Source organism: Lupinus angustifolius, chromosome LG16 (assembly GCF_001865875.1).
Source record: "Lupinus angustifolius cultivar Tanjil chromosome LG16, LupAngTanjil_v1.0, whole genome shotgun sequence".
Lineage (NCBI taxonomy): Eukaryota > Viridiplantae > Streptophyta > Magnoliopsida > Fabales > Fabaceae > Lupinus > Lupinus angustifolius.
Window position 1 is genome coordinate 19,195,153 of NC_032024.1, and position 12,938 is coordinate 19,208,090.

The window sequence follows — 12,938 nt, forward strand, 5'->3', positions numbered from 1 at the left end:
GTGGATACAGCCTCACCCCAGAATTTTTGTGGTAATCCTTTCCCCTTGATTAAGCTTCTTGCCATATCCATTATTGTTCTGTTTCTCCTTTCAGCAAGTCCATTATGTTGAGGTGTGTATGGAGCAGTGATTTCATGTCTTATTCCATTCTGTTGACAATGTTGCTCAAAAGCATTAGATGTGAATTCTCCTCCTCCATCTGTTCTGAGAATCTTCAGTTTCTTTCCACTTTCCCTCTCAACTAATGCTTTATATTTCAGAAAGTATTCAAAGGCTTCACTTTTCTATCTCATCACATACAACCATATCATTCTACTAAACTCATCAACAAAGGTAATGAAGTACCTGTTTCCTGCCAATGTTGGTTCCTCAATGGTCCACACACATCTGAGTGTACTACTTCCAAGACTCATCTGGATCTCATGCTTGAGTAGGATTGGAATGGTCTTCTGGTTTGCTTCCCTGCTAAGCATACTTCACACATATCTTTAGGACATGTTATTGTAGGGAGACCATGAACCATATTAGTGGAGCCAAGCTTGTGTAAACTTTTAAAATTCAGATGACCATACCTTAAGTGCCATATCCAACTTTCTTCATTGGTCTTAATTGCAGTAAGGCATTGAGAATTTGCAGCTTTGATGTTTACTTGGAAGGTTCTGTTTTTGGTTAGCTTGCTCCTCAGAATGATTCTCTTCTTGGTATCCAACACCTCTACTTGACCATTGCCCATTATTGCTGTAAATCCCTTTTGTACTAGTTGTCCAATGCTGAGTAAATTGTACTTCATTCCAGGGACAAATAGCACATCAAAGATAAGGGCTTTTGATCCATTGTTCCTTATGATAACTACATCACCTGCTCCTTCTACTTTCAAGGTGCTATCATCAGCAAATTTAACTTTACTCTCTCTACTTGAGTCAAAGTTTGTGAGCCATTCTTTATGACTAGTCATGTGGTTAGAACACCCTGAGTCAAGATACCATGACTCAAGGTGAGTATCTTCTGCTGGATCTGTAACCATTAGGGTCAATGGTTCTACTTCATGATCTTCATGAGTTGTGAATGCCTCTTTGTCAACAAAGTTCCTCTGTTTGCCTTTTTCAGCAGTGCACTCATAGGAGTAGTGTCCTGTGTTGTGGCAATTGTAGCACTCTACATTCCTCTTATCAAACTTCTTTTGTTTGTTAAATTTTCTTTGTCCTACCTTCCTTTCTGAAGTATCTGACCAGTCATTCTCTGGTCTGCTCTTCTTTCCCTTCCATTTCTTGTTTTTCTCCTTGTAGTGAATTGCCTTCAAAGCTTGTTCACTGTTTTTTATTGGATTTCTGTCCATGAGCCTCATTTCATGTGCTTCTAGTGAGCTTTGAAGCTCCTCAATCCTCATCATTGAAACATCTTTTGATTCCTCTATTGCTACTACAATGTAGTCAAATTTTTGAGGCAATGATCTCATGATTTTCTCTATGATCATGAGATCTGTGACTGTTTCTCCACATCCTTTCATCTGATTAGTGATTGTAATCACTTTTGTGAAGTAGTCTCCAACCTTGTCACTCTCCTCCATTTGTAGCAGCTCATATTGCCTTCTTAGTGTTTGTAGCTTCACCTTCTTTATCTTGTCTCCACCAGAGTGGCTTCGAGTCAAGATATCCCAAGCATCTTTGGCTGTTATGGCATTCTGGATCTTCTCAAAATGTGTGTCATCAACACATTGATGCAATAGAAACAATGCCTTGTTATCCTTCTTCTTTGCTTCTTTGAACATAGTTCTTTGAATCTCTGTAGCTTTAGGGCCTGGTACAACATGTCCATTCTCAACAGCTTCATTCACTTCTTGAAAGTTGAACAACACCTTCATTTGTGTGTTCCAACGATCCTAGTTCTTGTCTGTAAGAACAGGTAGGCTCATTGATGGAAGATTGTTGTTATTCCCAACCATTTTCTTTGCTGCAGATCAAGCTTCTTTCCTCTTTTGCACCCTTTTCACACCAAGATCAGCAACCTTGATTTCTTCATAATTGATTCACCCGTAGTGAATTCTTCAGGTTGCAAAGTAGAATGAGATTGTTTCAATGAAGATAGAAGATTTCCAGGATAGTTACGTGCTCTTGATACCAAATGTTAGATTTGAGAAAGAATAGAAGGTTGTGAAGAGAAGAGAGTAAGAGAGAAAGGATATCAATGAATATACATCTTATTACTCATGAAGAAGAGTGCATGCCATTTATAGTAGGCAATCAAACCAACTAACAAAACAGAATTTCAAAAACATACCAAAACTGGAAAGTGTTAGTTAAACACAAACTAACTCTTAACTAATACAACTCAATCTACTAACTACTCAATCATAACTTGGATTACAACTTATTTCCAACATGAATATATTTTTAGTGTTTGAGAATTACAACAAGTCTTGTGCTATCAGTAAAAAGCTTTACAGTCATTTTATTTTGGGTCCTACATTTATATAATCTTACAATTTTGCTATGCCAGACCTTATTTTTAATTGGTTAATTATGAAACCTATATCATTGTGAATTATTTATAATGTTTTTATGAATTATGAATATGAAATTAGATTTAGTTTATATTTTTATGTTTTCTTTTAATCCTAAAGAAATTTGATAAAAGAAAACATTCAGTTAAACTTTAAATGAGACTAAAACTCAAGCCTTTTATGTTTTAAGCAAATCAAACTTAAGTCTTAGATTCAACTCAGTCAAGTAAATAAGGTAAGCTCAAACCATCTGTTTTTATCCTAAAGTCACACTCCAGCTTTAAGTATTTGTCAGGTTGATTTAGACAAATGGGGTGGAACACTAATAATGCGTTGATCTAGTAGTGTAAAATTCCGCTAGATTCTCACAAAAAAGAAGTCAAAAATTTAATTCTTGAGAATAACACATGGTAGGAAGGATAACTACACATTCTGAAAGAGATTAATTCCTTACGCTGGAAATATATATAGAATGCCACAATCCCTCATACACCCCTTGGCAGTGGCAAGGCATGCGTGGCACTGCTGAGGCCGATGCAGCATGCCTTAAAGTCAATAAAGATATTAGTTTTTCTTTCCCAAAACAACCTTTTTCTATGATACTAGTGAGAAAAGTAGTAGTTTGTAATAATTTTTAAGTAGATATGATACTAATTTTAACATTTCATCCGCATTTATATTTTCCTTGAAGATTTTAGTCAAAACATTTAATTTTTAATATTTGCAACAATAATCAATATATCTCAGACAATTGTTGGGTCTCTTTCCTCACCATCCTCCACACTGGATCATATATAAATAAAAACACATTATCTCTGAATCGGATCATGGCTATAGCAACTGCCAGACAGAGATGATCTTAATCCAGAATTTTTAGTTGGCTTCTGATAGAAAGTGAATATGACTACACTATCAACAATGGCAAATCAAGGCTATGGACATAAATCGACCAAAAAATAGGCTTCACAATGAGCACTTCATACTCCGGTTATTAAAAGCCAGAAATTAGATCATAAATTGAAGTGTCAGGATAAGATCTTTATCTTATACTGTTCCAACAACATTGAGAATCAAACAAGATGAGTTAAGAATACGAATCGCCTTCTAAGAGAAACATGGCTATAAAAAAACAAATACCTTATCTTGCAAAGCAGAAACTCAATTTACTCATGTTTTTTTAAGACACGTACTTAAAAAATATCCATTGTGGAGCATTGAAGAATGAACAAACAAACAATAGCTGTTGGGTAACAAACCTTTATTGCCTCACACTCTCCAAAGTTAATATCCTAAAAAAATGTAATATTTGTGTTATTAGTGCCCACACAAGCACTTATTAATACAGACAATTACAACTCCTATACTTCAGCATTGACAGTTTTTCACATTCACTTTTCTGTTTGAGGTAACTACTACCATTTTTCAAGTGGCAAAACTTTTTCCACACTTCAAATCTATTTAGAACAGCCCTTTTGTCAGACAAATGCCAGTTAGCAATGCTGGTAAAGTAAATTTATCGTGGCGTTTTGTTCTTATCTTTACCGCTGTTATCTTCTGGAGGTTTTGAGACGAATTGCAAGATCCTCTGAATCTGGACAACATCAACCTGGAATTTTTCAGCAATCTCGTGGGCATCCATAGGTCCATTGTGATCATCAGCCTTGCCTTCACGCAAGAGGATGATATGGCGCAACTGTGCTATATTCAAAGTGCCTGTAGGAACTGGCCTTTGCTCATGACTAGAAGAATCTGGTTTTGTATTTCGCAGCCTTGGCATGGGTCTACTAGACTTTTGAACCAGAAAGGCCTGTAACAATATTATCAAACTATAAGATGAGATTGTCTCGGTAAATTATGCACTACAATGTAAAAAGCAATGCTTAGACCATTGAGACTGATAGTTTTGTAGATCATGTTGTAAGGATGGGAAACAATGAACTGGGGCATGGGTCAGCAAAGGAATGGAAATTTTAACCCATAGTTATATGGTATACGGCTATGAAGCACCGATGTCGATACGAGTATCGAATACGATACATATCCGATATGTCGATAAGCATTATCTGAAAAAATGCAGGATACGATACATTTGGGATACACATATAAAATATGTACATAAAATCCATAAAACATAATAAACATATAATTATTGTTATGAATTTCCAAATAAGGAACATATTTTGTAGACATCACTAAATACAAAATGAAATTCATATTGTCATAAAATGATCAATCTCGTTTAATCAATGATCAACATGAGGCATATGCATTTCTTATTAATTCTCTATGCAATAAACATGTTTTGTTTTATTTCTCTTGCTATAAGTCCACTAGGTAGATTGCATATTATGTCTCTATCTTCTACTTAATTGTTTGTGTTATGTCTTTCACTATTTTAAAATGTATTGTGTGGTATTTTGGATGTCTATGAGGTATCAGGAAAGCTTTGTTAAGAGCATCGAAGAATATCTGGAAAGTATCAGATTTATAAATTATTTATTTTTCAAAATATAATTTTGACACGCTATGGGTACATATCGATGAAGTATCGAAGAGTATCGGTATCAGATACATGTCGGACACGAATACATGAAGGGTATTGAAGTGTCGGTGCTTCATACGTATACGGTACTGGTTCTATGTGGTTTGTCACTTTTTATATTAGTATTATTATTATTATAATAATTATTATTATTATTATTGTTATGAGACTTCCTTTATGAGGAACCTAATCTGTGACAGGCCAAATTCGGTATGTGGTACATTGGGTAATTGAGGGAACCATGTAACTATGCTTTAACTAATTGTCCACATGGCGGGATGATCATGGAATGGGGCTATAAGTCTGTTTCAGGGACTTTGGGGTAAGCATAAAAAGGGAAAGCATGGGAGGGGCTATTCAGTTTGGTAAAAGAAAGGATTGGTATAGGAGTTGCGGGTCCCTTGAAGCACCTTCCATATCTTTTTTGTTCAAGAGAGGGTGAGGAGTAATGAAAGAATGCTCAACAAAACAATACCTATCTTCAGTTTTCTATCATATCATTACGGAGTACAGATTTCGTTCACTAGTGCATAATATAGAAGACTAAGTGCATTAAAAAGATTAATCATATTTGTTTAGTTCCACGACACAATGCTAGTACCATGAGCAAAGCAAAAAATGGCAGATATTATGAGGCCGGCATTAATGATGAAGAACAGTGTGACAGGATAAGATTTCTAAAGGTATATATAACCAATTAAGTATAGAAAGACAGTATTTTAGACAAATAACAATCCATAACATAAGGAGATAAGATGTTTTTGGCAGACTTTATTTCATCTGACAGGACATGCACAAGCCAAATATAGGAGAACATTTTAAGACAAGTGTTAGCTCTAATACAGCTTCATCCGCAAAGGGTGAACAAAACAATGTCAGATGTTCAAGTTCTAAGGTGTAAATGTCGAAATGGAAAAGAACACATCACACACGACATCATAACACTTCAGTATCAACTTCAAACTCAACATAAGTTGTTAAAAACTCACCTCACCCATCTCAGGTTTCCCCCCAGGCTTCGTCGTGATTCTGCCAATCATTTGACCAAGCATAGCATCATATTTGGGATCTTTATCCTCAATGATGTTGTCAACATTAACTCTAGGACGATCATCTTTAGCCAAGAAAAATAACAACAACATCAACCACAATGAAGTGCCATGGTACCATTATACAACTCAGACAAACACCAAAATTATAAGCAAATATACATTAGCTATACAGCTAGTAAGGCCACAAAATCTAATGGTATACCTAGAAGGTGTAAATAGACGAAAATCTACTTTTATCTCAATTTCAAACCATGAATAAGAGGCCAAAAATTGTGGGGTTCAAGTAAAAACTCTGTGTTGCACTCTACCTTTTAGTATAAGACTCTTGGTATCTAAAATTCACTATAAACTCTAACTAATCCGGGTCAAGCCAAACTGAATAACTCAAGTCGAGTCCCAAATATCTATTTAACCAACACATTTTTATTCATTCGCATTACAGTTTTAACTATCCCCAATTTGATTGTAACAAGTAAAGTGTGGGAATTTTGTTTTTCATAAAAAGCTCCAAGCTTTTGACTACCCAATTTTCCATTTTCCAATTCTCAGCAGAACCAAACAAACCATAAGACAAATATATCAATTCCAAAAGCAAAACTTTGAAGTGAATACTGAAATTCATCAACCCAACATTGTTCAGGACCTCATTTACCAATACCCCAACATAATACAACACATTCTGAACATAACCACATTATCTACCTCGATTGCTGAGGTAACCACTAACATTTTCAGTTTCAATGAAGTGAAAGGGACAACTAAAAAAGCAAAACAAAAATGAAGTGAAAGATACAAAAAATTTCGCAATCGCATTAGGATAAAGACACTTACCGGCGGTGTTCGGTGCGTCCTTTTCGGCAGCCTTTGAGATCTCCGTTGCTTTTTCGGCGGTGTATTTCGGTGGCGGGGGGCGGTGATCGACGACGTTTTTCGGGTCGGGTACTCGGACCCTTCCAGATGCTCGACGAAATGCCTGACCCATAATTCTAGGACACGCCAAAATCCAAATGCAGCTCTAGCTCTTTGATTATAATGATTTAGTTTAATTAAGAGTAATGCCAACAAAATATTTCTTACAGATATTTTTATACCATACATACATTCATATAAATATATTAATATAATGTTATGTTTTATAATTTAATTTAAGGAAAAAATATAAACCCCCACTTCCAAAACCCTATGGGTAATTTGGTCCTCTATAAGGGTTAGAGAGAAGGATTTTTTATATATGTAGAACTTATATGATGATTTTAGTATCTAGAGGTAATTTTCTTATAACAGAATATATTTTATTCTCTATATTATTATTAAGGATATCATTTCACCTATGAGTAAAAATTAATCTTTTTTATATATATAATTGTCTTTTTCAACAAGTATTAACTTTCAGAAATCGAACTCTTAACTTTTTCGTCATTCTAGGGTCTAGTCATATCTTATATCACTATGTGATAGTTTGATACTAAAGGAAGATATTAACAAAATATGGTTAAAGAATATACATATATATTATAAAATGATAAATTAAGTATATTTAAAAGATTAAAGTTGTGATTAACCAAAAAATCCAAAAAACATGTAATCGATCTTCACTGACTTCACGTTTATAATTTTATAATTTTAAAATTTTAATACATGTTTTTTTTATAACCATTTTATAAAAACTTATAGATAACAAGTTTAGTTTATGTAGAAAAACTTATAAATCAAGAAGGGGGGAAATAATATGTTAAATACAGATTATAATTTATAATCATAATCTAGCATCATATATTTCAAACAGGCTTAGTCAAGTGAGTTGAATCTCATCTCATGATTAAAGTCTTGTGTAATATATTTGTATAAGTCATCTCACAACTCTAACTAAGACTAATTAAATTTTGATATTATTTACTGGGTTATATCACCAATATTACTTTTTAATAAAAACTTTGTGTAGGAGAAAAATAAAGAAATCATATATCTTCGTAATTAATAAGTTCTTAAACTGTAAGTGCAAGAAATAATCATATAAAAGTGGGATAAAAAGAATGTCTGGCTAATTATAGTTAAACAAAAAAGATAGTTTTTATTATTAGCGTAGAAAATTTTATACTATCATTAAGTTATAATGACATGAAATTAGGAAATACTTATATTTTATAATAATGATTTACCTTAATCAAAATCTCAAGTTCATCTCATTTTAAAAACACAATTTATAAGGTCAATAAATCCCTAGACCAAAACATTAATAATTCGATTCTGGTCAAATTACACTTATTAAGAAAAGTAATTACATACCTCGAAGAAGATTAATTATTTATCCACGAGGTAAAAAAATACTCTTCATTAAATATAAAAAACATAATTTGTATTTAGCAAAGTACTTTGTCCCTCATATTAGTCCTACAAGTTGGTGGTAAATGCTTTTCGTTATTAAAATAATTAATCATACACGTATACGGATAACCAATTACTTAACAATGTAAAATTATTTTCCACCATAAATCAGAATGCATTTTTAATAAAAACTACTAGAATATACTTATTATTATTATTATTTATTGCAAGAATGCAAGTAATACCATTCCATGCCAAGTGGCTGGTTTACATGTGGACACGTCCTCCATATGTGTTTGGGTACGTGGCTTCACTAGATTTGGAACAACCGTGGTTCACAAATTTGAATTAAGATTAAATCGATTGGAAGTTGATGCTTATTGAAATTTTATCACTGGTGCATTTTTTGGGTACATGCACATAATCACTAATGAGTTATGTGTAAATATATTTTTTAAATAGTTTATTCATTTTCAACACTTAAGTAGTAATATATTTCTCAGCCAATAACTGATCGAATGATAGTTTCGACAAACCTTGAATACAATCTAACTGTCCTACCACTACTTAAGCTCAAAGATTTATCCTGAAATCACAATTAGGCAGGGCAAAGACTTTAACCACAAACTTAAAAAGTATTCAGCCCCAAAATCTCAATATATTCATTTTACCCCATATCAAGCGGTGGTTCGTTATGCAATTCAAATCTTTTTGAATAACTGATTAGTTCAATTCCCGGTTCTAGAAATTCAGGAATTATTCAAACTGAACCATATATTAAAAAATTTATTTATTCATTAATATAAAGTAAATGATTAACTGAATATCATATTACTTATTGTCATTATTTTATTATTTCAGTAGTTCTGTCAATTAGAGAAGACACCACATTCACATGAGGATTTGCAAGTTTACACCCTAATTTTGAAAAAAAATATATACATCACGTACAACTCTTCAAACCCGCAATGAAGAGCTCAAATATAAAGAAAAAACCTGCCAAAGAAAGGTAACCACAAATTAGAACTTAGAATTTTGAACAACATAAAAAATGTAGGAATTCCTATTTCATACACAGACTCAACATTGCCTTAAAACATTGTTTCAATTCTTATCTTGTTGGTTGTTTATATAGTCCTTTATTATTTTCTATTTCATTGTTCATTTCATTTTTTCATTATTGTTTAACACTTTTTCCATTTCATTATTTTTATTCATTTTCTTTATTCTTTGTTTGTTTCATTATTTACATTATACGTTTAACATTATTTTCATTTCATTATTTTTATTCTCACCCTTCAAACATTGTTTTGTGGCCTTTATTATTTGTTTGCTTGGCTATTTCTATTAGGTTTTTTTTTGTTTCTATTCACTCTTTGTCTCTTTGTTATTTGTAATTATATTGTTTCTATTATGCTTTGTATTTATTTTGTTTGCAATGATTTTACATTTTGTCACAATAACCGTGGAAATAGTCTTTTCAACTATGAAGATTGTGAAAAATTGGTTGCCTAGTCAAATGTGAGATGCATGAATAAATGTTTGTTTAATGACTTATATTGAGTGAGAAATGTTCAACAACATTGATAATGAGTTGATCATTCAATGATTTCAAAATATTAAGTTGTGTGAAGATCAATTACGGAGTTTGAAATTTATTTGATTAATTATATTTAAATTCTATGATTTTGACATTAATGTTTTCATCTTTTTATATATGATGATATTTATTATTTTAATTTTTAACATATATTGTATACTCTACTCTCAAGTTCTTAGATTCGTCACCATGGTCAATGTGTTATTTTCATTATTTGAGTTCAGTCAATGTTGAATTGTTTTCATTATTTCATTGTTTTCATTGTACTAGACTTTTGTCAAGTTCTTGAACATGACTTGTTCTAGTTTATGTTATGCAATTATACATATGAATTGTGTTTTAAATTTTCATTATTATGCATATGGATGTTACTTTGTTAGCTAAAATAAAAAATTAAAATTGACAATTAGCCTTATGTAATGTAATTTGACATAGTGTGAGATTTTCTAAAAATATACAAGCAAATTCAAGAACCAAACCAAACCATTTATGATCCGTTTGACTTGGTTCCTACCAGTGTTGTTAGAACCGGATCGGACCGGACGGTCCGACCGGTCTGACCGCTGACTGGACTTGAAAACGATTCTGATTTACCGTCTTAACCGAATGGGAGTTGGACCGTTTTGAACCGGAAAAAATTCGGTCCGACCGTGTTAAACTCGGTTAAACCGGATTAACCGAGGAACTAAACCGGACAGCTCACTTAAAAATAAAAAAAATGGGACAATGTTCTAATATTTTGTTTTACTACGGTCCAAAAAAGATACAAAGATATTATTTCAATATAATTATACATAATTATTAATTATATAAGTTTTACATTTATATATAACTATATATTTATAAATAAAAATTATTAATTATGTACGAAATCATCCGGTCAGACCGGACGGTTTAACCGTTTAAACCGGTTAAACCTAATACGGGACCTCTGCCGGTTTGACGTCCGACTCGGGTTTCACAACACTGGTTCCTACACATAAATTCAACATTAATCAAATTGAATATATTATTATTCTATTCGGTTCATTTCTATTACCTATATAATAAAAAATGTCTCTCATGACATGTGTCAATCTCTCAAATAAAATTTTCATTCCAAAACATGTTCATGCTAATTATATGTACCTTCCAATTTTGCATCTTTCCTTTTTATACATTTTATATTTTAATACTAATAATTGATGAGTTCATTTGTTTTTTATTCTATGAAGAAATTACATCTCACAATAGAATGAATCTCTTTTCACATATGAATTACTTCTCTATCCATTATCATTTCATATTTTCATCTTCTTTTCTCGCCTTTCGTTTCATATTTCCCCTTCTTCTCTCTCATATCTACAATCTGAAGTTTCTTTCCTCGAATTTACTTTGTCAGCATCACAAAAACATGTGTAGTCATTTGTGTTAAACCTAATTTGATGGCTTATGTATCCCATTAGTCGATCTCCATCATTGTAAATCTATTCTTATTTTATAAATATGTTGTTTAAAGTGCATTTTTCATTGATTATTTTATTTATTTTTTCATTCATTTGTTTATTTCTAGGTATGTTCTTATTTTCTAGATCTATTTTTCTCAATAATCATCTTCCTTACTGTCTGATTTAAAAAGGTTACATCATTAACAACTACCAAATCCTCAAAAAACTACTGTATCTACTTGATATCCATATATATATATATATATATATATATATATATTATATATATATATATTCATTGTTTGTTTGTTTTTATTAATATATTTATCTCCTCATCTTATCACGTCATTATCTTCTTATCTCTTCATTTGCAGTTTGACTCTTCCTTAAAGCATCTATGCATGTTAGTTTAATGTCTCTGTGTCCATCTCTTATTAAAATCTTCAATTTTATTCTCCTTTGCACAACAAATGAATTTGGTTTTCTATTAAAATATTTATATATCTACTATCTATATATGAATTGAAAGGACCGATAAAAAGACTAAACTATACATCTTATATTTGTGACAACTGTTCAAAGAAGTGGTTATTTTGGTCAAATAAATTTTGAATTTCAAAAATCATTTCATTTCCTCATGTTATATAATAATGTCTTTTAGAAATAATTAAAAAAAGATGATTTGAAATGTAAGGAATTTAATAATAAAAACGAGAATAAGAAGATGTTAAGAGTTACAGAGATCTGGACCTTTAATGTAAGGAAATAGAAGAAAAAATAATGATAATAGTTAAGATTAAGATGAGTGATAAAATTTGATTAGAAGATTTCCACACGTTACCTCATTTATTTATTATTTAACTATAATTATACATAAATAGTTTTCATCTCTTTACTACTTTACCTATTATTTCTTGTTTTTCACAATGAATGAGGAAGAAGGAATCCCTAAAAAATGGGGTGTGAGAGTTTGAAGGTGAATGATCTAACAATAGTGAGGTGTGAAAGTTTGTAATGAATTGTAAAGAATTAATTCATTTTAATCATATTATTCTTCTACCTGCATTTATGGCTTAAAAACAATATCATTGATTTGATTTAATTATGATAATGAATTGATTTTTTGGGTGTAATCTATTAAAATCAATCATAAAATATACATAAATTATTAGCATTGTAATATATTACACTAATTACACTCAATCTCAGTCATTGATTTTCTTAAATCCTACGGACTAGATGGATAAAACTTAAATGTCAGCTAAGATTTCTCTTTTTCTCTCTCATCATTTATTTCACTCTCACATTTGGTTCGTAAGATTTAAGAAAATCAATGACTGAGATTGAGTATAATTAGTGTAACTTAACTTGAGTGTAAACGGATCTCTCCTATATATATTTAACTTTATGTTTGTTTGAATTATTTATAAACTAAATTGTTGAATTTTGAATAAATAAATTTATTCATTCTTTAATTGATTAACTGTGTTTG

The 12,938-nt window shown here is 31.4% G+C and overlaps 1 protein-coding gene across 2 annotated transcripts; it reads right to left on the bottom strand.

Annotated features, from left to right (window-relative positions):
• LOC109328852 lies at positions 3,625–7,139 on the bottom strand. 2 transcript variants are annotated; one of them, XM_019562468.1, is made up of 3 exons: positions 6,926–7,139; positions 6,032–6,156; positions 3,625–4,307 (listed from the first exon to the last, which is right to left on the bottom strand). In XM_019562468.1, the coding sequence occupies exons 1-3, from the start codon at positions 7,074–7,076 to the stop codon at positions 4,014–4,016; spliced, it is 570 nt and encodes a 189-aa protein (XP_019418013.1). In that variant the 5' UTR covers positions 7,077–7,139; the 3' UTR covers positions 3,625–4,013. The 2 variants fall into 2 exon arrangements, with proteins under 2 accessions (XP_019418013.1, XP_019418012.1); XM_019562467.1 differs by having other exon boundaries at positions 6,032–6,162.